Raw genomic sequence first — 26,981 nt, forward strand, 5'->3', positions numbered from 1 at the left:
GTCAGAAAAAACACCTTTGCAGGTTATTTCAAACACTCGCGCATAGTCCCACACACACACACACACAGAGGCACAGGCCGACATAGGCACACGTGACGACGTGTACACTCACACATGCACGCACACACACTGACACACACACGCACGCACACACACGCACACACATACACACGCACACACACACACACACACATATACTCTCACACACACACACACACACACACACACATTTTCCTTTGATAGAAGTTTAACATTGAGTCATGGAATATGATGGATTGTTTGATTTTGACTTTATTGTGCATCAGAGTTAACAACACACACAGCATATATTGCCATCATCCTCAATTCGTTGTTGACTATGAACCAGACCTCCTTTTTTCAAGAGTTGCTTGCCTTTCTCAGCGCTTTATTTTACACTTTAGTTTTTCTCTGATTTGTGTAAACTCATGATCTGCATCAAGCAAGTACGCGCTGCCATCATCCAGGTCCTTAAAGTATCGATCATTTCTTTTGCTGTGTGACCTGAGAACCTTTTCCCAGTTGCATGAATGTACAGGTATAATTAATAAGCTTCAAGGTGGTTTAGCAGAGAAAATGCCTCATTTTGTCATCTCAATCCTGCTTTTTCAGAGAAGACAGGCGCAATTGGCCTAGTGGATAAGATGCCGGTGTCACGAACTGAAAACTCTGCTTGAACAATCCTTCTCATTGCGGTCAATGCGCATGCGCTAACATGGGGAGATTAATCAGGTTGTGAACAACCTAACCTTAACCATTACCCTAATCCTAACCCTAATCCCAACCCTAACCCTAACCCATGGTTCGTTTGGTCAAAGGGTCGCATTTTCTAAGTCCAAGATTGGCGCATGCGCATTGACCGCAATGAGAAGGATTGTTCAGCAGAGGTTTCAGTTCGTGACACCAGCCTCCTATGCCGAAGATTGAGTTTTCAATTCCCGGACGCGCCTGGTTGGTTAAGGGTGGAGATTTTCTGACCTCCCAGGTCAACTTATGTGCAGACCAGCCAGTGCCTAATTATCCCACTTCCTGTGTACAAGCAAGCATTAGACCAAGTAGGCATAGAAAACACAAAAATACCAAGCCTGCATCCTCTGAAATTGGTGTATGCATGGTTGCCTAAATGGCAGGGTATCTAAGAACTAATTACACTCATGCAAAAAGACGAGTGTACATGGGAGTTTTTGCCCATGAAGTCGATTGCAGAAGAAGAAGAAGGAGTTAAAACTATATATTCACAACCAAACTACTTATGAAATACTGTATTTTTATGAAATAGTTTAAAAAGTAAGACTAAATAAACTTATGCATATAAATAAAAACAGTGGCTTTGGACATCTATTGGATCAATATGCACGTTTTCTGCATACATGTATGGGAACCTTGTCTGTTTATATTTTGTCATTTCTATGCATGACTTGCATGTTTTTAAAACTAAAAGCAGAAGCTTCTGTAAGTTCACTCACGTGGATGGATGTAGTGTGTGTTTATGAGTGTGTGCATATATGTGTGTGCGTGCATGTGCTTGCATTGATGAGAGAGATGGAGATAATGTGTGCTTGTGTCTGTGTGTTCATGTTTGTGAGAAAGAGAGAGATATATAGTGTGTGCATGTGTTTGTGTGTGTATGTCTGTCTGTCTGTCTCAGTGTCTGTCTGTCTGTGTGCATGTGTGTGCCGTGCGCAAGTGTGCTGTTAGAATCTACTGTAGTTAATAGTTCAACCACTTGAAGCACAAGGACAAGTGACACACACATGCAGTGCTCATCGTCTCATTTTGAATTTCATTAATACAGGGACTGGGCGATGACTGACAGTAATTGAAGGTTCAGCTTTACAGTGGTGTGCATGCCATCATCCCGGCCAGTACTGGGCCAAGCCTGTATTGCATTTTGCGCTGTCCGCACGCACACAAAAAACAGGAACAATGATGCGAGGGTGAGCTGACTCATACGGCTTTTTGTGTTGGTGTTGATGGATTCAGTGTTAACAGTCGCTGCTGTATGCAGTCCTTGTTCATGCATTCAAAAGTCATGCCTACGTGTAGGTCAACATTGTTGTCAGAAGTAGATATGATTTTTGATTGTGAGGGTAATTTTTGATGTGAGCATGATTTTCAATTGTTCTATGTTCAGACTGCTTTTATAGTGTTGATGTCGGTTGATTCAGAGTTAATGGTTAGTGCATGATGAATCGATGTCAGTTGATATATAATATACAGTATAAGCTATGTGTATATAAGTTTAGCATAAGTTGTTGGAGCTATATATATAAACAATGTATAATTTGATTTTAATGGGAGGTGTTCATAATTTATGATGTGACTGCTAAATTTTGATGCATGGAAGCATGGTTTTCTATTTTGATTTAATCTTATTTCATCTCATTTCAATTTGGAATGGAACTTTTTCCATTTTTGTTTTGTTTAGAATTTGTCAATTTGCAGTCTGTTTTTGTGTGTGTGTATGTGTGTGTGTGTGTGTGCTTTTGTTTATTTGTTCAAGTTCAAGTGGTGATTTAAATTTCCTTTTTGAAAGCTTTTTATTCCTTTCTTGCTATTGATTTTCCTTGGTTTTCTTTGTTTGTTCACAAGAACAGCTAGCTATTGTGATAATCTGGGCATGCCAATAATTGTGACTGAAGTGATCAACTGTCCATAGCATGAGCGTCTTTGATACTGTTGTTATTCAGGTTCAGCTTTGATACTGTTGGTATGCAGCTTCATTCGGTGTGTTTCTCTTAAATTTCTGCTTGAAATAATTTTGAAAAGGTAATAGTTGGGGGGGGAGGTGGGGGGGGGGAGGTGGGGGGGGGGGGGGGTGGGGGGGGAGGTGGGGGGGGTGGGGGGGGAGGTGGGGGGTGGGGGGGGAGACGGGGTCACTGAGATAGTGTGTCTGCATGAACCTGCTTGTTGAACATTGTTTGCTGCACGCGTTTGTTTTCAGTCTGATAAGGCCTAAAAAAAAAATAGGTGTGGTTACGGTAACCCGACCTACCCTATTTTTAGGGGCCGACCCTATAACTTTTTATTACATTTGTCAAAAAAAAACACAAAAAAAAGAAAACGAGTGCAGAAAACGCAATGAAAGCGAAAGCGCCCGAGTCGCACACTTATTTCCCTGTCAAGTAGGTTTAATTTGTACACATTAAGAAAAAAAGTTTTAAAAAAAAAAAAGTGATTGCCTGCCTTCCTACCCTATTTTTTTTTGGCTATGTTACCGTAACCACACCTATTTATTTTTTTTTGCCTAAGCCTAAAGCACATGACAGTGTGTCCCTGCATACATGAATATTTGCAAATTGTATGTGTCTGAACTTTGAGTCGCAATCCATTTTAGTGGACCCATAGCTGGTTCAATGCCAAGAACATTTTACACCACACACTTTCTTTTTGCCTTGTCCTGCTCAATTTGATACAAAACTCGCGTTATTCCGGCAGGTTTGATTCCATTGATTCAATGAATCACGAGGAGCTGCTAGTAAGGAGGAAGCGGGGTAACAAGAAAGTCCTCATCTTCTTGGGGATCATCATTGCCGCTTTCTTCATCATCGGCATCCTCATCGGTTACTTCTCCCGTCCTGGCAATGGAGGTTCAGGAGGTGCTGCCCCCTCCACGGATGGGAACAAGTGAGTAAAGGTTTTTGTAGAGCTGTTTCTAGTATTACATGGTAGAATCATTTAGTTATTGTTTTTTGAGATTTGAACTTCTAGTTGGTTTAAACAGTATTTTATTCATAAACATTTGAACTTCTAGTTGCATTCATGTGGATGTGTGTGTATGTTTGTGTGCATGCATATGCACATGTGTGTATCTGTATGTAGATGACTGTGTACATGTGGGTGTGTGATTGCGTGTGTATATGTATGTGTGCTTCCATGTTGATTAAGATTATACCCAGCTCAAAGTACAGGCGTGATTTTAGAATAAGAATTCGCTGCTGCCTAACATGCTCATAATACACAGCCATATATTTTTACACGATCAGATAACATTTTGATTCTCAGAGAATTGTTCTTGTTATATAGCAAAATGTGCACATGCAGCCCCTTTTAAGACCCTGTAACACATTAAGACACCCACCCAGGCTTTTCAGATTTTCTGTTCATATTTTATTGTAAATATACCTCAATTTTCAGACTCCCTCCCTTTTAAGTCCTGATTTTCTCAGATTTAAGATGATCTTAAAAGGGAGTTCCACAAACAAACAAAAAAAACAAAAAAAAGGGAGTTCCACTGTAATACAAATCTCAGGGGGCCCGGGTAGCTCAGGTGGTAGAGCACTGGACTTGTGATCGAAAGGTCGCTGGTTCGAATCTGGGCCGGGACGGACACGAGTCAACTTTATGTGCAGACCCAGAGACGGTATCCATCTCCCACCCCCGTGTCACCACAATGGCACGTTACAGATCTTGGTCATTCTACGATAAGTGCAGATGGCTGATACCACCTAAACACGCATACACTTGTGTATCTCATCTAAAGTCGGGTTAAAACCCGGAAACATGCCCCTAATGGCTTTGCCGTGAGGGCGTAAAACTTGAATTTCTCCAATACAAATCTCTTTTATTTTCAGCTTCGACTATGTGAAGTTTGTACAGGAGAATGTGAACAAGGACAACATCAGAGAAAATTTACGGTATGTTTTTGTGATGCTTTGGTTTGGATTTGTGTGTGTGTGTGTGTGTGTGTGTGTGTGTGTGTGTGTGTGTGTGTGTGTGTGTGTGTGCGAGCATGTGTGTGTGTGTGTGTGTGCGCGCATGATGTACCCACAGGTACATGTCTGAATGTGTGCATAATGACTTCTTTTATTTTTTAACATAATTTGTGTTTGAAGAGTTTTTTGTCAAAAGTATTGGTTTTGAAGTGGTTGCAGTAAATGTACATCAATTGGGGAATTGCATGTTTGCAGTGCCATTTAGTAGAATTTTACTCTTTTTTCTCAACTTTCTGCAGACGGTACTCGTCAGAACCACGTCTTGCTGGCACCCCACTGGACGAGAAACTTGCAAAGACCATTGAAAAAGAGTGGAGGGAAAATGGCCTAGAGGAAGTGCATTTAGCTACCTATGAAGTCCTTCTGTCCTTTCCTAACAAATCTAATCCCAATGTGGTAAGTATATAATGCAAATTGTATCCAAAAGAATAGTGTGCAAAAAGATACTTGAGTCAGCCAGGTGTTACGGTGATAAAAGGTGAAATTGTTTGCTTTAATTGTTTCTGTTCAAGATCGAGTCCTGCGGGGCAAATACAAACACCAGATTTTTCCAAGCGCTCTCCAGTCATGCACCCAGCTGGAAATGGGTACCTGACCCTATTCAGGGCCGGGGAATTAGGCAAAGGCAGCGAGGGAGAGGAGTAGGCACCGCCCTCATAAAGCTGGCCCGAGAGTTACATACTTAAGATCTCTAACATCTACGACCAAATACGGTTATGGGACTCCCTTTTACCTTTACCTACCATGAAAGTAAATGATAATCTTTCTAGTTGCACATATGCAAAGATCAACAGGGAATTTCAAATGATTGTAACTTGATTGTGAATCTGTATTTTCGACATCAAGATTAGAGTAACAAAATAACTATTTGATACCTATCTGTACGTTTTTAAGATGCTTTTGTCTCCTTCAATCTCCCTTGACATAGCTGCATTCCCATTCCACTTCCAGGTTCAGATCCTGAATGGAAGCAATGCAGTGCAGTTTGAGTCACAGAAGTTTGAGAAACCGCTGACCGACCACGAGAACAATTCCAATGTAGTACCACCTTTCAACGGACACTCGCCTTCTGGCAATGTCAAAGTAAGTTTTTTTTACCATGTTCATTGCTGTATTATATTCCAATGCTGGGAAGTTTTGGTTACTTAGTTTAAACAAACTTAAGCAACAAAGACATTTAAGCCTCAATCTTAAATGTTGTTATGTCGGGCGAACGATCTACTCCTGTATTCTGAATTGGTTATTCCTATTCAGCATGCTACTGTGTCAGCATTTGGTCTAGTATAGATGCGAACTATTTGGGTTATTCTCAGACAGCTTGGTCTGGAAGCAAAACACCCCGGATGTTTACACCGGCACCCCAGGTGTGCATGTGCATGTTGAGTTTGGAGCAACGTACTAGCTAGCTTACAGGAGAACTCTGATTCCACTGTCTCATGTGTGTTCCACAGTAGTATTGTTATGACTTGAATGACTTGAATGATTTGGATCAATGTTTGCATTCTCGCAGAAGATAATATTTCTTCCTATGACGTTAATTTTCATCTCTGTGTGTGTGTATGTTGATCACAGGGGGATGTGGTGTACGTCAACTATGGCAGAATCGAGGACTTTGAGTACGTGGCAAATAACCTTTCGCTGAACATCACTGGAAAGATCGTAATTGCGCGTTACGGCAAGATATTCAGAGGTGATAAGGTAGGAAAAGTGAAATTGTCTGTTTTTTGTTTGTTTGTTTTTTCTTTTTGCTTGTTTTCATGAGTGTGTGTGTGCATGAGCAATGGAGGTTGATTGATGCCTATTTTGTGTCTGCAGTGCTGTCATCCCTGTGTGTCTGCATGTGTGCCTGTTTTCGTTTCTGTGTCTTAGTCCATGTAGATAAACAAAAGGCTGACCTCCATTTATTCTGCTTTTGTCACAGTTCGGTATATGTTGTGCTGATCGAATTACTCACAAATTTGCTGAATATTGCTACATCAGACATATATACACACACAGACACATATGCAAACATGTCCTTATGTCCCCCCCTCTCTCTCTCTCTCTCTCTCTCTCTCTCTCTCTCTCTCTCTCTCTCTCTCTCTCTCTCTCTCTCTCTCTCTCTCTCTCTCTCTCTCTCTCTCTCTCTCTCTCTCTCACAAAATCCTTTCCGGCCATGCACCGAGTGCTTTCATTACAAAATTTAAAGCCAAACCAAGCCGAAAATTCAACGTCCCCATTCCGCGGATAGATCTCTTTAAATCAAGTTTAGCTTATTCTGGCAGCGTTTTGTGGAATTCTCTCCCGGAATCAGTTCGAGTCCCAACAAGTCTCAATACTTTCAAAAAACACCTCTCATTACATTTAATGTCAAATTACAAAAAGTCACAGTGATGGAAGACTTCGTTCTGATTATTTTCATATTGATCATATCTGTCCATAAAGCATCAGTGTTTCATAACGCAAGAATGTATGTATAGCCTACAACGTGTATATAGTCATGTGAATAGTTTTTCTGCCTTGCTTATCTTTTATAATTGTTTTACGTATGTATATATATATATATATGTATTCAAGATTAGAATAGTCCCTCTCTGGGCGAGGGCTGGTTGAAAAGAAGCTCGTTTATATTGCTTATGCCACAACCCTCGTAAAATAAAATTTGATTTGATTTGATTTGATCTCTCTTTCTCTTTAACAACTAGGCAAAAACGCCAGAACATAACGGTCAATATTTCACGATCTAACGGTTAATGATAAACTTGTTGAAAAAGTCGACCATCATAAAGTTTTGGGAGTGACCATTGATAACAACCTGTCTTGGTCACACCACATCGAACAACTGTCTAAACAAGTGTCCAAGAAGGTTTATCTATTATCTAGAATCAAGCACTTTCTGAATTTGGAAGCCAGGAAATTATTCTTTAATGCTCATATTCTGTCTGTTATTGATTACGCGTCTACCTTAATTGTGGGACTCGGCAAGTGAAAATTCATTCAAACCACTAATTAGATTACATAAACGAGCGCTTAAAGTAGTCTTATTAAAGAAAACAACCCTATCTGAGTTAGACTACATAAACTTAGGCATTCTTCCTCTGAAGGCAAGGCTAAGTTATAATAAAGGTACTGTACCCTTATGCATAAAATTATTCATGGATGTGTACCTCAAACCATATTTTCCAAATTCACGTTAAAAACTTCACGCCAATTGATGAGACTGAACATGCCTCTGCCTAGGATTGATCTATTCAAATCTAGTTTAGTCTATTCAGGTAGCAGTCTCTGGAACACTCTTCCGACAATCCTACGGCAAACTAGCAGCACAAACGTTTTTAAGACCAGATACACGTCTTATCTCATGAAGTCTAAATAAACATGTGTTGTCGCTAGAATGGTTGTTAAAACCAACAACCGGTACTTTTTAACAATGTATTATTATTTTTATATATATACACTGATTTTTTTCGAATGCAGTGTATGTCAATGGACATGGCATTCAGTACAGCTTTGTTGCGTCAGTGCAATCTACTCTATAATTCTTAACTCATGTCAAATGAACTTATATTTTTCATTTAAGCAATGTATTGTATGTAAATTGATGATATCTTCTTACATTCATTTTATTTTAATCATGTAGCAGTAGTTTTCTTTACTTGCTTATTCTTTAGCAATTTTAGACTAGTCCCTCTTTAGGGCGAGGGCCAGATGTAACAAGAGGCGAAGCCTTCAAGGCTCACGTAAGAAATCGACAAACAGTAACACAAACTCAATCACTCCGTCACACATACACACACACACACAGTAAGCATTGGTGACACTGTGCAAGAAAGCGAGACACTAGATCTAGATCTGTCTGTCTGCATGTAGCCTACTTACAGACACGACTGCCAACTAGTCTCGGCCCGCTCAAAATAACAATGACCGAGACATTCCTTCGCGTGACGTCTAACAGCTTACGCCATAATGTGACGTCTTCAAATGACGAAATGTTAAAGTTTCTACCACAGACATACACACGCACGCACGCACGTACGCACGCACGCACGCACGCACGCACGCACAGACAAAGTTACGATCGCATAGGCTACATTTCGTGAGCCAAAAAAGCAGATCACTGCTTACTCTATTACCCTCGTTAAATAAATAGAGAATACTACATGGCTTGCTGTGTCGTACCAGATTTACACGAGTTTTCGCTCGCAGTTCACTATTTGAAAAAGCAACGAGTGTAAATCTGGTACGACACAGCAAGCCATGTAGTATTCTGTTTATCCTACATACTGTACTTACGTGTATTTGACTGAAAATGTCCTGCAGTCGACTGCAGCGAAATTGAAGACGCTTGTTTTGGAACCTCGATCTCTTCTAAAGCCTCATGCAATCTATTATGTCAAAGCAAAGAAACGTCACTCTGAAAGTGTGGCGTGACGTGTTAGTTCTAAAGATTCATGGAGGGTAATTAGAGAGCGCAATTTTTGTTTCTATAATGACGTTTGTCTCGGTGACTTTGGCACTACTGTATAAGCAGTGAAAAAACAGGTCCCTGCCAGACTTGCTTGACATGACCTCATTTACATGATATACACACGTGTGATTTGAACGATTATTATCTCACGGGTGTCTCTCTCACGTATGTAGGATAAAGAATTGTTCTTGTTCTTGTTCTTGTTCTCTCTCTTTCTCTCTCTCTCTCTCCCTCTATCTCTCTCTCTCTCTCTGTCTCTCTCTCTCTCCCTCTATCTCTCTCTCTCTCTCTCTCTCTCTCTCTGTCTCTCTCTCTCTCTCTCTCTCTCTCTCTCTCTCTCTCTTTCTCTCTCTCTCTCTCTCTCTCTCTCATTACATGCTGTTTCTCTTGCAAAACTTGTAAGCAGAACTACTATTGTGCAGCTGATAAAATATCAGTACTCTATGGTTGTATTGAAACATGATTATACATAATGCACTTTGAACATTTTTAAACAAACAAATAATTCTTTGTTATAATATTCTATCATTGCTTGAGAATCATAATGCATCTTGAAATGTCTTTTTAATTGTTGAACATGTTAATCATGTAAATTGTACTGTAGTTAACTACCGGCATGGTTGGCCTAGTGGTAAGGCGTCTGCCCTGTGATCGGGAGGGCGTGGGTTCGAACCCCGGCCGGGTCATACCTAAAACTTTAAAAAATTGGCAATCTAGTGGCTGCTCCGCCTGGTGTCTGGCATTATGGGGTTAGTGCTAGGACTGGTTGGTCCGGTGTCAGAATAATGTGACTGGGTGAGACATGAAGCCTGTGCTGCGACTTCTGTCTTGTGTGTGGCGCACGTTATATGTCAAAGCAGCACCGCCCTGATATGGCCCTTCGTGGTCGGCTGGGCGTTAAGCAAACAAACAAACAAAAAAACAAACTGTAGTTAACTAAACTTCTATTTTTGCATTTAGTCAAGTTTTGACTAAATGTTTTAACGTAGAGGGGGGAATCGAGATGAGGGTCGTGGTGTATGTGTGTCTGTGTGTGTGTGTGTGTGTGTGTGTGTGTGTGTGTGTGTGTGTCTGTCTGTCTGTGTGTGTGTAGAGCGATTCAGACTAAACTACTGGACCGATCTTTATGAAATTTGACATGAGAGTTCCTGGGTATGATATCCCCGGACGTTTTTTTCTTTTTTTCGATAAATGTCTTTGATGACGTCATATCCGGCTTTTTGTAAAAGTTGAGGCGGCACTGTCACACCCTCAATTTTCAATCAAATTGATTGAAATGTTGGCCAAGCAATCTTCGACGAAGGCCGGACTTCGGTATTGCATTTCAGCTTGGTGGCTTAAAAATTAATTAATGACTTTGGTCATTAAAAATCTGAAAATTGTAAAAAAAAATAAAAAATTATAAAACGATCCAAATTTACGTTCATCTTATTCTTCATCATTTTCTGATTCCAAAAACATATAAATATGTTATATTTAGATTAAAAACAAGCTCTGAAAATTAAAAATATAAAAATTATGATCAAAATTAAATTTCCGAAATCGATTTAAAAACTATTTCATCTTATTCCTTGTCGGTTCCTGATTCCAAAAACATATAGATATGATATGTTTGGATTGAAAACACGCTCAGAAAGTTAAAACGAAGAGAGGTACAGTAAACGGCATGCTATGCAGCACAGCGCAACCGCTACCGCGCCAAACAGGCTCGTCACTTTCACTGCCTTTTGCACTAGCGGCGGACTACGTTCAGTTTCATTCTGTGAGTTCCATAGCTTGACTAAATGTAGTAATTTCGCCTTACGCGACTTGTTTCTTGTTATTGAGTTACCCTCAATGGGCGAGGGCTGGATGGAAAAAAGCATGTTTGCATTCCTTATTCTGGGGCACTCAAAAAATAAAGTTCAATTCAATGAAATTAAATTCTCTCTCTTTCTGTCTGTTTCTTTCCATCCCTCTTTCTAGTCGATCACTCTCCCAACCCTCTGCTTGTCAACTATTGCTCCTTTAATTTTCTTTAGAACCAGTGTTTCATATTGCTTCCGGATGCACTTTTTCAGGTGAAAAATGCTGAGCGTTTCAGCGCAATAGCAGTGATACTCTATTCAGACCCCCAAGATTACAACATGGACGTAAATGTGACCAATACCTATCCCAACTCTTGGTGGCTCCCTCCCACTGGCATTCAACGGGGCACTGTCGGCGTTGACGGAGACCCCCAGACACCCCTCTACCCTTCTACATGTAAGTGAGAGAGAGAGAGAGAGGGAGTGTGTGTTTGTCTTTTTTTTAACGGTTTATTCAATTAATTAGTTTTTTTAGGTCTGTTGTTTTCCCGATTAATTATCATGGACAGGATTATGCAAAATGCTCCTGACAGGTGTTGATTCAAGCATGTGTGTTTACATCTCTGTTTCGATCTCTGTCCATGCAGAAGTTAATTTGCTGTATTGTCTGTTGACAGCTATAGTATTATGCCTATAGCAAACACAATCTTCTTTCTGCAGCTGATTTATTTTTAATTTTTATGTCATTCAGAGATTATCTGATTTTGATAGCCTGCACAAAAACGTGTTTGCTTTTGTGGTACAGGACGACACCCTCAACAAGAGGCGAAGCCTTCAAGGCTCACGTAAGAAATAGACAAACAGTAACACAAACTCAATCACTCCGTCACACATACACACCCACACACACAGTAAGCTTAGGTGACGACTGTGCAAGAAAGAGAGACACTAGATCTAGATCTGTCTGTGTCTGCATGTAGCCTACTTACAGGGACACGACTGCCAAATAGTCTCGGCCCGCTCAAAATAACAATGACCGAGACCACACACACCACGCGAGAGAGAAAGACTACAGGGAGGCATGCAGTCATGATGCATTAATTGACGTCAAACACTTTTGACCGTGACGTAATCTTATGCGAGCTTTATCCATAGTCTTGGATAACCACTCACACATAGACTCGGAAATGTTAAAGTTTCTACCACAGACATACACACACACGCACACACGCACACACACACGCACAAACGCACGCACAGACAGACAAAGTTACGATCGCATAGGCTACACTTACGTGAGCCAAAAATACCACCCACAAAGAGGCTAATAACTTCTACATCTATTTACAAAACTACATGTAATTCATGTTTGGTGTACATTATAACTTCAGCCTATGCACCCCAAGTTTACAAAGTGGCTAGTTTTAAGGTCCAAAGATCTGACTTTTGTGTTCTTTCAAAAACACATTGTGAATTCGATTAATTTCAAACCACGTACTGTTGATTCGATTCTGGAATTTGGATGCATAAGCTGAGGTTAATTAACGTACACAAAATATGAAGTAATTCTTTCAACAGATGTAAAAGATATAGCACTTTTGTGGGTGGCATTTTTTGGGGGGAGGGGGGGGTCACCCTGTATGAAGCTTTAGGAAGTGAAGTCAGTTTAACTTCATTTCTGATTGTCCACTGAAATAAGACTTCTTTTTGACAGCTTATGCTCACAGACTGTCGGATATGGAGACAGACCTGTTGTTACCCAGAATTCCAAGCCAACCCATTGGCTACGGTGATGCACAGGAAATACTGAGGTAAGGTGTTGTTTTTGAACATTTATGTAACATTGTTTCATTGAAATCATGAAATTTGTATTTTTCTCCATTGTTGCTTGTTCGCTGCATTGTAATTCAACATGATCTGTGGTTGTAAGGTCATGCCTCTGTGTTGGGTAATAATTGGCTATTATCGAGCTGTTGATTGTTTTTGTTTTGTTTTATGTTCGTGGTCCTTGGTCATAAAAAACCATTCTCTTTGTCATTCGTATAGTTTCTGCAAATAAACATTTTTTGGAAATAACTCCTTTGGGTGTATGGGTTGTACAAGAGTGAATATCCTTGCTTTTCCTTTAACAAAAACATCCCACGTGCTCTATGTCCACAAGTTTCTGACACACGTACCCCTTAATCGCTAGTGATTGGCCCCCTCCTGTGTGTGTTTTGTTTAGTAAAAAGCAAGGGTATTAACTCTTTCACAACCCATACAAACCGGACAGTTATTTTTGGAATTCGTCTATTGGTTAAACTTAGCTGATTTTCTTTGGTTTTTCTTTTGCAGCATTATGGGTGGCCCTGATGCTCCTGAGGACTGGCAAGGAGGTCTGAATTTTACTTACCGCATTGGACCTGGATTTCTTGATCAGAACAACTCGTAAGTTTCTTTCAATACTTAGCAGTTGGATGCAAGCGAAATGAGTGTTGAATGAACACGTACTGTGTGTGTGTTAGATCAAGTAGCCATAAGGTTTCTGGTGTCATTGACAATAGCAGTGGGAACAGGGGATGGTACAAAGCAGTACATTTTGACTCATTGTTTATTTGCAAGAATGTTACCTCTACTCAAAGTCATTATACTATATGAAAAATAATATTCTCTCGTTCTTAAAATTGATGAGCTACTGTCTGTGCGGCATACTTTTGTGGAAAAACAAGGTCAAAGTTAATTGTGGCTGTCTTGTGCGTACTCTTGAGCATATATATTTTAATGCCAGTATATTTATGATTGTATTTGAGGTGTGTTTATTTATACTCATTAAAAGCAATTGGTTCTGGGCTTACATTTACACTGCTGCCTCTCTGATGTATTATAATTAATTGTTATAATTGATGATTATCATTTTTGATAATTAATTTTTTCTCAGGACAGTGCGAGTGATCGTCAACAATAACAATGAAGTGAGACCTGTACACAATGTCATCGGCTACATAAAGGGCAAGGAGGAACCAGGTAGGATTTGGAGAATCTGTTGCCATGTTCAAACTAATCAAATTATCTTAATCTTTTTAATGTTGCTTTTAAAATCACAGTTCAGAATAAGTAACACATTGATTTTTTGTGTATTTATATGTACGGCCCCTTTTAAGACCTCCAAGTTTAAGACTCCCTCCCTTTTAAGACCCAGCTTTCTCAGACGTTTTGTTCATTACATCTGTAAATTTGACCCTATTTTAACCCCTTCACTGCCCACCCCGTACTAGGTACATGGTCATTTTCGGTTTGCCGTACGCCCATAACCGTACCTAGTACAGGGGATTTGCGTCGGCAACATTTCAGGACATTTCTGAAAACTAAATGCAGGCATGGGAATTGTCTGCCGAACGGCGGATTTCCGCCGAATTTTTGTTTTGTTCCGCCGAAAATGCAAAAGTGTCCGCCGAAAAAATAAAGGGGGGAGGCACACAAAAAAAAGCACCGGTTACTTTGGCCTTTGCGGAAAAGCCCGCGAAAACTTTCCGTACTTTGTTCACGCACTGCTACCGCCCGCCTCAGTTATTGAACTTTTATGTTTGAAAGTAAACCAGATTGCACAGATTGTGTTACAAGCTACATTTTCCTGTTTGTCTCAACAGATCAATTTTTTTACAAATTTAAACCATATAATACATGTATATATTTTTTTCTTAAAAAAAGCAAAAATTGGTACATTTTTGTACTAAAAACTCTGATTCTAAAAACAGAATTTAATGGCAAACTTGGAGCTCAGATGACACCAGATTGCACCATCTTGGTTCTTTGGAGAAAAAATTTTTCCGGGGGGGCATGCCCCCGGACCCCCCTAGTAAGGCTAAGCGCTTCGCGCCGTCGACTTGACGCTTCGCGTCTTCAGTTATAAATTTTCCGCCTTTTTTACAGTTTTCAATTCCCATGCCTGTAAATGGGAGGTAACCACTGTCCAAGTTCTGGTATGGGGTTCTAAACACAGTTCTTTCCCATTGACTGTTCGGATAAGTTAGTACCACGTGTTGAAAACTTTGTTAGAAGTGTAGAACCATAGATAGAATTCACAATGGCGGCCGAAAGTCGGACCTCAACTCGTAGACCTGTTTTCAAGCGATACAGTGTTCTGGAAGCTCTGCAAGAAGTGATTTATGGATTACCACACAGAAGAATACTTTTATGGGCTGTAATGTGAGTACCTGATGTTTGACACCAGTTTTAGCAGTGTTTTATGTGGTTTTACGTGCTGCAATGTGTGTGTGTAAGTCCGGAAACTGTAATTTTTGACAAAAATGGTCATTATATCAATTTTTACTCTAACAATCACAAACAAAGTCCAATGATCATGTCATCACATAATAGCCAAGGGTATAAGCAAAACACATGCCAAAGATCTAAGAGATATCTTAATAAATGATCGAGCTGTGAACAGATTAGTGAACCTACCGAAGAAAGCGAAATTTTGCCCTGGCACACAGCAATACCAAAATGCTGTTATACTGTGGCAGTGAAGGGGTTAAGACGGGCCCCTCTTTTTTAAGACCTCAGATTTTTGGAGGTCTTGAAAGGGGTGTTCCACTGTATTGACTTTCATTTATTTAAATTTTGTGTCTGTTGCTCTTGCAAGTCATATTAATTACTTGTATTTTAATGTCTTGCCATTTGTGTCTGGCCTTTCTTATGGTAATAAACAGCCAAGGAAATAAGACTTGTCTAATTGGCAGCTATCTGTCCTGATCTGCATCGAGTTGCATTTGGATTTGGTGTGAGCTTGCTTGCATTAAAGACATATTCTTGAAAAATAGCACCTTTTTGCTTGCAGACAGGTATGTGTTGCTTGGAAACCATCATGATGCCTGGGTATTTGGCGCTGTGGATCCGTTGTCCGGTTCTGCTGCTCTCACTGAAATCACGCGTGTCTTTGGGCTGATGCTTAGCAAAGGTAAGACTACTCAGGACAAGAATTATGATGGTAGAGCGACATTCTTGTTGTTGTTGTTGTTGTTGCTGTCATTGGTGTTGTTGCTGTCATTGGTGTTGTTGCTGTCGTTGTTGCTGTTGAAAGAGTGATGTTACTGATACTGATGAAACAGTACAGTGAAACCCCCCTTTTTCATCAGACTGCGTACTGGCCACAACAGGCTCAATGCTCACATGAACCGAAAGTTCAAGCTGGCGCCATCACCAACCTGTGCCTGCGGTCAAGAGGACCAAACAGCGGAACACATCTTACAGCGATGTCCCTTACTAGATGAGGAACGAAAAGAAGTGTGGCCGTCACCAACTCCCTTGCAGACCAAACTATACGGCAGTCGACAGGAGTTGGAGAAAACGACAACATTTATCACCAGTGCTGGACTGATTGTGTAACCTCTGCGAACGCCAAGAAGAAGAAGAAAACCCCCCTTTTAACCCTCCCCCCCCCCCCCAATGTAAGACTCTCTCCCTTTTAAGACCTTTTCTCAGACTTTCTGTTCATAACGTTTGTAAATGTACCCCCCCCCCCCCCCTTAAGACTCCCTCCTTTTTAATCCCTGATTTTTTTCAGATTTGTGGCGATCTTTAATGGGGGTTTCACTGTACTTATTAACTGCTGATAAGTTTAGGTGAGGCATGGATGTCTTGTAGCAATCTGCTCTTCAATTGTTACATCAGTCTTTGGATGTTTAAGCGTTTGCAAAAACAAACCAATCTTGTTGAGGTTAAGCCAGAAATTAAATCTTTAGTTGCTTTGTTTGGGTAATGCAGTTTAACTTTAAGGCATTTTTTGCATTGTAATTGAATTTCTAATTAAAAGTACTAGTATGTGTGCACTTGATGTGTTTATCATTATGTAAATTTGTTGCAAGGTCATCGGCCAAGGCGTACAGTGGTGTTCTGTAGCTGGGATGCAGAGGAGTACGGTCTTGTTGGATCTGTAGAATGGGTGGAGGTGAGTATGTTGATAAACCCACGTTTTTTTCAGTGCAGTTTTTGCAGCATCTCGACTGTCGCTGCTCTTTTATCTGGTCTGTTCACTCACAACCATCTCAGAATAAAAAAAACAAGAAAGGTATATGTTATTGGAACGTTTAATTTATGACAAAACAAACAATACGTACATTGATCTTCAACCAAACGGTCTTTTAAGTGGACAGTTTTGTTATGAATTAAACATACCAATGATATACCTTTCTTGTTTTTTTCTGCTGAATTTTGGAACGTTAGCAGTCTATTTGTTTTTGGACTTTTACAACCATCTCAGTTTTTCATAGAGAGGAATGTGATATAAAAACAAATTGGTTAAATTTCTTGGCTGGAAGAATTTAAAAGACAAGTTGCATAAGTGCACTAAGGTTTGCAATTAGCTCTAAGTTTTTAATTAGCTCTAAGGAAGATGAAAGCGTTTTTACAGACATCCAGACTGCCTCCATTCTCTGGTAGGCTTTCCAGAAGAGAGCCTGTTTGTATGGTGTTGTTTTTATATTTAGTCAAGTTTTGACTAAATATTTTAACATCGAGGGGGAATCGAAACGAGGGTCGTGGTGTATGTGCGTGTGTGTGTGTGTGTGTGTCTGTGTCTGTGTGTGTGTGTGTGTAGAGCGATTCAGACTAAACTACTGGACCGATCTTTATGAAATTTGACATGAGAGTTCCTGGGTATGAAATCCCCGAACGTTTTTTTCATTTTTTTGATAAATGTCTTTGATGACGTCATATCCGGCTTTTCGTGAAAGTTGAGGCGGCACTGTCACGCCCTCATTTTTCAACCAAATTGGTTGAAATTTTGGTCAAGTAATCTTCGACGAAGCCCGGGGTTCGGTATTGCATTTCAGCTTGGTGGCTTAAAAATTAATTAATGACTTTGGTCATTAAAAATCTGAAAATTGTAAAAAAAAATAAAAATTTATAAAACGATCCAAATTTACGTTTATATTATTCTCCATCATTTGCTGATTCCAAAAACATATAAATATGTTATATTTGGATTACAAACAAGCTCTGAAAATTAAATATATAAAAATGATTATCAAATTTTTTTGTCGAAATCAATTTAAAAACACTCATCTTATTCCTTGTCGGTTCCTGATTCCAAAAATATATAGATATGATATGTTTGGATTAAAAACACGCTCAGAAAGTTAAAACGAAGAGAGGTACAGAAAAGCGTGCTATGCAGCATAGCGTAACCACTACCCCGCTCTTCTTGTCAATTTCACTGCCTATGCCGTGAGCGGTGGACCACGAGTATACGGTCTTGCTGCGTTGCATTGCGTTCAGTTTCATTCTGTGAGTTCGACAGCTACTTGACTAAATATTGTATTTTCGCCTTACGCGACTTGTTTTCTCTTTTTCTTCTCTTCCTTATTCATCTTGTTCCTGTTGTTCTTTTTCTGCACAGTGACATAGACAGTAGCGATCGCATGTGTGTGTCTCTGTTTTCCGTGCTCTACTCTTTCTTATTTTTCTTCCTTTCCACTACCTCCCCCCCCCCCCCCCCACCTCTCCCTTCCTCTTTCTGCGCAACAGAAACTGACAGTATCACGCACGTACACACACACAAACACACACACACGCACACACACACACACACACACACACACACACACACACACACAAACACACATAATACAAACATGAAAGCATTTACAGACAAACATACGAACAGTGTTGGTTTTTCATTAATGTAATCCAAAGACTTCTTTCGATCAGCAAGTCTACACCATCAGTTCCGACAACGAGGTTCTCTCGATAAAATCTGTCATCATACTACTATCTCTCCCAACACCCAACTCTTTTCATGTAAGTCTGAGGCCACACGCCAAGCTAGCTGATAATACAAATTCAGGGAGTGAAATACAAAGTAAGGCGTGTTATTTATAACCTCAACATCCTCTTCAGAGCGAGGGGGCAGACTAGTTGAGGAGTAATTGTTCATGTAAGACAACGACCTTCATGGCGAAATTATGTATTCTCCATTTTTACATTTAGTCAAGTTATGACTAAATGTTTTAACATCGAGGGGGGAATCGAGACGAGGGTCGTGGTGTGTGTGTGTGTGTGTGTGTGTGTGTGTGTGTGTGTGCGTGCGTGTAGAGCGATTCAGACCAAACTACTAGACCGATCTTTATGAAATTTGACATGAACATTTCTGGGTATGATATCCCCATACGTGTTTTTCATTTTTTTGATATATGTCTTTGATGACGTCATATCCGGCTTTTCGTGAAAGTTGAGGCGGCACTGTCACGCCCTCATTTTTCAACCAAATTGGTTGAAATTTTGGTCAAGTATTGTTCGACAAAGCCCGGACTTCGGTATTGCATTTCAGCGTGGTGGCTTAAAAATTAATTAATGACTTTGGTCATTAAAAATCTGAAAATTGTAAAAAAATTATTTCTTTTATAAAACGATCCAAATTTACGTTCATCTTATTCTCCATCATTTTCTGATTCCAAAAACATATAAATATGTTATATTTGGATTAAAAACAAGCTCTGAAAATTAAATATATAAAAATTATTAACTCAAATTAAATTTTCGAAATCAATTTAAAAACACTTTCATCTTATTCCTTGTCGGTTCCTGATTCCAAAAACATATAGATATGATATGTTTGGATTAAAAACACGCTCAGAAAGTTAAAACGAAGAGAGGTACAGAAAAGCGTGCTATCGTTCTCAGCGCAACGTACTACCCCGCTCTTCTTGTCAATTTCACTGCCTTTGCCGTGAGCGGTGAACTGGCGATGCTTCGAGTATACGGTCTTGCTGCGTTGCATTGCGTTCAGTTTCATTCTGTGAGTTTGACAGCTACTTGACTAAATGTTGTATTTTCGCCTTACGCGACTTGTTTACACTTACAGAGTTACTAGCCTCACCTTTGTTGTTCATTTATACCAGTCTTTTATGCTCAGATAATGTATATGGGATGTTGTGTGGTGTTGGTGATCAGCCAATCAACGTAACTCGTTTCAAATTGCCTGAAACCGTGCTGTCATTTAATTGGGCAGAATCGCCATACTTTTTTTCTCAATGTGAGAGAGGTACGTGTTGCCAATGGCTGCACGATTCGTTTGAACATTACTGCAGTTTTTGTATGGCCATTTTGTAAATATATTACACAAACACAAAATTGCTTACAACGACCCTGCTGCACATTGAATTTGTTGTTTGTTTTCAGGATCATTTAAAAGTGCTCCACCAGAGAGGGGTGGCCTTGCTCAACCTAGACTATGCTGCAGTCTCTAACTACTCTCTGGCTGTGGGCACCAGTCCTCTGCTGCAGGACGCCTTGTATGCTGCTGCCAAAAAGGTGTGTTGCTACACATACTGGTGCTGATGGGGTCTATGTCGACCAAAAGAGTGGGATTCCCTGTAGGTGGAGTTCCTGTAGGGGGATTCCCTGTATATACAGGGAATCCCACAGGGTGGAGTTTTTGAATAAAACTTGCAAACTATACTCGAATTTCTAAGAAATATAAAAAAAGATCGAAACACATAAAATTCTACCGATGTCGCTAAGCATCACGTGACTTTCAGCGATATCAGCGAAATGCTACAGGAACTACACCCTGTGGTATTCCCTGTATACAGGGAATCCACCTACAGGAACTCCACCTACAGGGAATCCCACTCTTTTGGTCGACATAGACCCCATCAGCCATACTGGTGGCTTGCTGATGATTAGTCTGCCTGTCTGCTCAACATGGACTATTCTGCAGGATGCCTTGTATTGTGCGCCCCTGCCAAAAAGTTCTGTTGCTACACAAAATCTATGAGTGTGTATTTAAGGACAGCTACGCCTTTACTGTGATGATTAGACTTAAGTCTTCTGAATTGTGTACGGATGATGATTGAATAGAAATGGGAGGTGGATGATTATGATAACTATGATGATGATGAAGAAGAGGTGGACGTTGACAATGACGATGATGCGGCGACAACGACGACGACGACGATGATGATGATGACGGGGCCATAGAAGAGGAGGAAGACGACATTGATTTTTGTGTGTGTGTTTTCAGGTCCCCAGTCCTGATCCCTCTGTTGGGGAGACATTGTACGACTTGTGGACAGCTCGACCTATCAAAAAAATGAAAGATCCTTCCCCTGATCCTTAGTGAGTACTCTTCGATCTTGGCAGCATTTTGAAAAGCTAGTTTTGTGTGCATGCATGTTCACAACCTTAGCAGTTACAGGGATGTCTTTTGGCATCAGCAGTCGGCAAAAAGACAAAAGTTATTCCACATCACCCAAAAATGTGTCGTCATTTCAGCGTAAACTTTTTCATGGTGGTGATCTGCTGAAATCTTCAATGAATTGCTGATACTTTCATGGTAATTTCGGCAACTTTTCTGAAGAAAATAAACCCTGAGTTTCATCACATGTAGGTACCACTGTCCTTTCAAATGTACATGACATGACACTACCTCCTGAAGTTTTACGCAAGGGAAGGAATCCAAAAGCAGATTGACTGCCAACGTTCCAAAATTCAGAATCAGAAAACAAGAAAGGAACGTTTAATTTATGACCAAACAAAACGTGACACTCACTGATCTTTGACCCAGTGGTCTTTTAAGTGGACAGACAGACAAACACTCATAAAACAGAAACAAACTTGTCTGACAAATTGTCCAGAAACTCACTCAAAAGACACAAGTGAGGCAATGATTAATGATGAAGAAATGAATGACGTAGAAAGGAATGAATGGAAGACACTGATAATTAAGTCACTCTAGCATAAATGTTAGGGGTCTGACCACAGTTTTGTTTTCTGTCGACAGTGTGACATATTCTCTTGGATCTGGAAGTGACATGGCTGCATTCTACCAGAGGGCAGGGGTCCCCAGTGTGGACATGTGGATGACATACAACGAGGTGAGCTTGTCGGTGTGTTTGGGGGGGGGGGGGGGGGGTTTGGATGTGTGGCTGTGTTTTGTAGACGCTGAGGTTAAAAGGGGGATGTGTATGTTTCTGTGTGTATGTGTTTTGGGATGAGGCAGCAATGCATGTCTGTATGTATGGCTGTCTTACACATGTATTTCTATTTACATATAAGCATACGCTGGTACATTTATAAACTAATATGGACCTGGCTTTATTTATTTGTTGCGGAAGGATGGTGACTGTTTAGTAACAGTAAACACAGGTTGAAGGCCCACTAGTTAGCTACATATATCAAATTTAGCAATATCAAACTGAACAATTAGTCAAGTAAGCAGCAATTGTTGTCGTCAGATTTTCTCCATTCCTCTATTTCCAAAGAGTGTACAATAATTTCAAAAGAAAATTCTGAGTTTGACAGGCTGAGGCAAATGTTTGTTGTGATATTTCAGATAGAGATGCCTCTCTCATCCTATCCACTGTACCACTCCAGTCACGAGACCTTTTTTGCTTATGACACCTTCATTGACCCCGGTTTCTCGGCCACCAACACAATCACTCAGTTTATGGCTATTTTAGCATGGTAAGTCATTCAGTGATTTGTGTGTTTGTGTGTGTGTGTGTGTGTGTGTCCGTGTATGACTATGTCTCTATGAGCATGATAAGTCATTCAGTGATTGGTGTGTGTGTGTGAGTGCAAGTGCGTCTGTGTTCTTTTTGTTTATTTATTTGTTTGTTTGCTTAAATTTATATCTGCAAATTGTCATTGCTGCTGTGAATTCATTTACAGTGATCTAGCATGTACAGAGTTGCTGCCCATGGATGTGCAGCGGTATTCAGCGGCTGTCAGCAATTTTCATCAGACGCTGATCAACAGTTTTGGGGACAAGTGGCAGAAACAGAATGTCAATATAGGTCTGTACTATTGTTATTATTACAATATTCTCACAGAAAGAAAATGGGGAAACACAGTTACATTTTGCAGGATAGCTAACTACTTTCGTATGTGTCTGTTTGGTTTGTTGGTAGTTTTGTTTGTATGTGGGAACTTATGGTTTTTGTTATTTGCTTGTTTAGTGGTTTAATTTTTGGTTTTGGTATGAAATGCATGTACCTATTTCATAGACGTTCACTGAAAAAAAGTACACTAATGTCTGTATTCAGGTTAATCTCTTGATTTATTTTCCTGTGTTTGGAATATTTTGAAGTAAAAGCAGATTTCAATGAAAACATGAAATTCGATTGGTGTTTGAAATTATTTACTGTCAAATAACAGATATAGGTGCCACATATAGTTAAGCTTTTATTGCCAATTATTTCCTAAAAAAATGTTTAGAAGAAAAAAGAAAACAAGTAATGTGACCGTGATAATGTTTGTTGTTGCAGAAGCGTTCGACTCTTCAGTGCAAAATTTCACAGCTGCTACCAAAGCATTTCAGGACATTCTGGATGCAGACAAGGAAACAATATTAAAAAGGTAATTGTCTGGGTTTGTATGGCAACAGTAATGGTGCTATTCAGACATGGGAATTGTCCGCGAAATCACAGATTTCCGCGAAAAGGAAATTACATTTCAGTGAAAATAATAAATCGTCCGCGGCAAAAAAAAAAAGGAAATTAAATTATATATGTATACTATTGTCTCTCGATTTATCCATTATTTGCTTACACGAGAACTATCCAAATATATTGGTCTAATATGCTAACATTTGTTTTCCTTACGGGTGGCTTTGCCCCCCTGGTCCCCCCAACGGGGCTCTGCCCCTGTACCCCGCCGGGGCCTAGGCGGCCCCTGGACCTCGGCCTATTTTCAGAGTTTTTTCTATTTTGGAATTCCCATGCCTGGCTATTAGTTATAATTCTTTCTTCTGTTTTCCTGTCCAAACTATATGCCTTATTATTTTCAATGTTTGGAGAGACCAGGGCAGAGGTGCACCAGAAAGTTACCAACTAGGTGGGAGCCAGCTGCGCTGTTGGATTGGTTGAAATTGAGATTTGTTGTGATTTCAACCAATCAGACCCCGCGGTTTGTTCTCACTCGTTTAGGTGGCACCCACTTTCGCTTCGTGCACCTCAGCCCAGCAGAATCATCAGCTATTAAAGGGAAACAATCTGGCCATACAATCTCAAATCTAATTTGTAAGAATTGGATTGTTCCCCTTGAATTATCCCGCCTTGACACTAACGTGTTAATAGCTTTTTCTTTCACATCACAGAAAGAGTACAGTTGCAATCAGCTTACACAAAATGTCAGAATTTAACAATTGTCTTGGCTTTTTCATTCTTCCGACATTTTGTCTTGTGTTTTAGTCCTTGGTAATTAAAAGTTGCTTGTTACGTGTTAAATATATATGTATATACTCTGTGTGCAGCCCGCTTGATCTGCGAAGAATCAATGATCAACTCATGTTGCTTGAAAGAGCTTTTCTAAATCCAGAGGGCTTGCCTGGGCGACCAAGTCAGAAGTGAGTTTTTATCATGCTTTGTCTGCTTGGTTTTATGTCTACTTGAGACTTCAGAAAACTTGCAGTTCTGGCACTTTCATCTACCGTTATGGTTTAGGCTGGAGAGAACTGCTGCATGTTTGGTCTCTTGTGCTTATTTTTCCTGAGTCTTTCCCAGTACAGTTTAGCAATATGGAGGAATTCATTTTTCGTAGGACTACCATGTTCTAAAATTTATTTGGTTCAAATGTGTGTGTGTGTGTGTGTGCGCCACACATTTCAAGTACATATTGCAAGCTGATTCAGCATTAAAATCTCTATTGCATGAACATGAAAATAGGAGTGTTTGCATGGGATTGTGCTTGCGCAAGTTATTGTGCTTGTGTGTATTGTATCCGTGTATTTTGCCACAGCTCTAAATCTTGGCAAAAGTAGGTATTAGAAAATGTAGTTTAAAAAGTGACATACAGTGGTACCTCTGTTTTAAGGCCTCAAACATCTTTAGAATGTAGGTCTTAACACTTTCTACCCCACCTATGTTGACCAAGTTTTTTTTTAGCCGAGACCAGCTGTGCTGCAGCCGGTCACTCAGAATTGTAGTAACTGTGTAGTAACTGTGTATCAACACGCTGGAATGCAGGCGTTAGATGGACGTTACAGGAAGTGACTGAAGCTAACAGTCTGAGCGGATATATCCGTACCTGGTCAGATAGAGCCATATGAGTGGGTACGGATATATCCGTACCTGCGAGACAATGAGTTAACTTAGAGGGAGCTTTACAACAGACGTGAACTTAATGACGTTACAAAAAGAATTTCTAACAAAAACCCAGGTCTTAATTATAATGTAGAGGGAACCTTGAAATGAAGATTCTCTAAACAGACGTTTCACTGTACAGTCAAACCTGTCTATAATCACCACCCAAGGGACTGACCAAAAGTGCTTGTTATAGACAGGTGCTTGTTATGGAAAAGTGAATTAAATATAAGAAAAGCTCCTCTGGCATTCTCCGGAGTGATTGTTGTTGACAGGTGGTCTGTTTCAAGATGTGGTTGCAAGGGCAGGTTCGACTGCACTACACCCTGTGTCTGAAAACATCTCCGCGCGGAGGGGTTTTGCAGCCAGCGCAGTGAAGATAAAGAGGGAACATTTTCTCGGCTCGCGCGGCAGCAAGCAGGATGTCTCTAGACTGACTATGGTTTTGTTTATTTTTTCCTTCTTTCCAGGCATGTGATGTTTGCACCCAGCCAGTTTGACTCCTATGTGGACAACAGTTTCCCTGGTATCATGGACACCATGTATGAAATAGACCACGGCGATGAGGGCAAATGGGAGCAGCTGAAACAACAGGTCTTCATTGCCACTCATATCATCCAATCGGCAGCCTCGACACTTGAAGATATTGGCTTGTAACGGCAAACTTGTGCTGCCATTTAAATTATGCAAAATATTGTGATTTTTAAGTTGATGTGGCATACACGGTGAATGAATATCCAGAGTTGTGTTCAGAAAAAAATTGTTTTCTTGCTTTTATTTCATTTCCTTGTTGTCTCTCTTTTTTGTTTTTTCTCAATTTTCTGTCTTTCTTCGTTTCTGTCTCCTTTTCTTTCTTTGTTTCTGTTTTCTGTTTTGTCCTTTCTTTCGTGTTACTTCTTTCTTTATGTTAACCAGAGTTGTGTATATGAAGTCTATAGTTTTTATACTATTGTTGCACTTCTGTCAAAGTGCAGTAAGATTTACCATGCAAAGATATTATTCAGAAAGTAATCACTTAATGGGTGCAGTTTGTTGTGATCGATTTATATTTTGGCGATAACTGCATATAAAATCAAAACCATACATCAGTCTGTGTGGAAATCCAAGTGTATTACTTGTTTGCTGCAGTACAGGTAACTGTGCGGGGAGGATAGTATAATTGTAATAATCGTCACGCTCATAAGAAAAATACCTAACTCAGTGTAAGACATTTCTGCAGTGAGACTACAGGGGAAGCTACTGGAAGGGTACCTATCATGTGTCAGAGAGTACAAACTCTCAGACCAACGGAAATCGTTGTCACAGATACATAAGCAAAACTGCCGTTCTCGTTTCTGAGTTAGGCACTTTTCAGCAGAGGCTGCTGCTTTCATACAGGAAGACTTGTTTGCTGTGCAAAAGCTTATTTGGGTTGTTAGGCAGTTGTGCTGATTGAAAACGTTGCTGCCAGCTCATTAACTTTCGCTTATTCCGCAATCAACCGCTCGAGATAGGCAGTTTGGAACTTAATACTAAAATAAGATAGGCATGCAGATTGTTCAGATACGTAAAACGTTTTTCTCAAAACACAAAAAAATGACTTAGGCAATTATTTTATGAGCATGACAATTGTTCTTAAAGCTCTCACAAGCAATTAATCAAGATGTAGAGAAAGAATTACAGAATGATGTTGCTCTTTAAATGTGATGTATTGTTCTTAAAGCTCTCACAAGCAATTAATCAAGATGTAGAGAAAGAATTACAGAATGTTGTTGTTCTTTAAATGTGATGTATTGTTCTTAAAGCTCTCACAAGCAATTAATCAAGATGTAGAGAAAGAATTACAGAATGTTGTTGCTCTTTAAATGTGATGTATTGTTCTTAAAGCTCTCACAAGCAATTAATCAAGATGTGGAGAAAGAATTACAAAATGTTGTTGCTCTTTAAATGTGATGTATTGTTCTTAAAGCTCTCA

The 26,981-nt window shown here is 39.9% G+C and overlaps 1 protein-coding gene across 1 annotated transcript in view; it reads left to right on the top strand.

The window, feature by feature from the left end:
* Window positions 1–26,722, top strand: part of LOC138977192 (N-acetylated-alpha-linked acidic dipeptidase 2-like) — a 27,002-nt gene extending 280 nt beyond the window's left edge. Inside the window, exons 2-21 of the mRNA XM_070350099.1 lie at window positions 1,814–1,955; window positions 3,457–3,645; window positions 4,593–4,655; window positions 4,973–5,129; window positions 5,685–5,816; window positions 6,306–6,431; window positions 11,241–11,424; window positions 12,682–12,778; window positions 13,302–13,394; window positions 13,885–13,970; window positions 15,784–15,903; window positions 16,811–16,893; window positions 20,124–20,255; window positions 20,968–21,062; window positions 21,727–21,820; window positions 22,279–22,409; window positions 22,617–22,741; window positions 23,213–23,303; window positions 24,199–24,291; window positions 25,498–26,722. Coding sequence (XP_070206200.1) covers window positions 1,945–1,955; window positions 3,457–3,645; window positions 4,593–4,655; window positions 4,973–5,129; window positions 5,685–5,816; window positions 6,306–6,431; window positions 11,241–11,424; window positions 12,682–12,778; window positions 13,302–13,394; window positions 13,885–13,970; window positions 15,784–15,903; window positions 16,811–16,893; window positions 20,124–20,255; window positions 20,968–21,062; window positions 21,727–21,820; window positions 22,279–22,409; window positions 22,617–22,741; window positions 23,213–23,303; window positions 24,199–24,291; window positions 25,498–25,684 — 2,289 coding nt within the window. The 5' untranslated portion in view covers window positions 1,814–1,944 and the 3' untranslated portion in view covers window positions 25,685–26,722. The remainder of the gene's footprint in view (window positions 1–1,813; window positions 1,956–3,456; window positions 3,646–4,592; window positions 4,656–4,972; window positions 5,130–5,684; window positions 5,817–6,305; window positions 6,432–11,240; window positions 11,425–12,681; window positions 12,779–13,301; window positions 13,395–13,884; window positions 13,971–15,783; window positions 15,904–16,810; window positions 16,894–20,123; window positions 20,256–20,967; window positions 21,063–21,726; window positions 21,821–22,278; window positions 22,410–22,616; window positions 22,742–23,212; window positions 23,304–24,198; window positions 24,292–25,497) is intronic.
* Window positions 26,723–26,981: the final 259 nt, after the last annotated feature.

Source organism: Littorina saxatilis, linkage group LG1 (genome assembly GCF_037325665.1).
Source record: "Littorina saxatilis isolate snail1 linkage group LG1, US_GU_Lsax_2.0, whole genome shotgun sequence".
NCBI lineage: Eukaryota > Metazoa > Mollusca > Gastropoda > Littorinimorpha > Littorinidae > Littorina > Littorina saxatilis.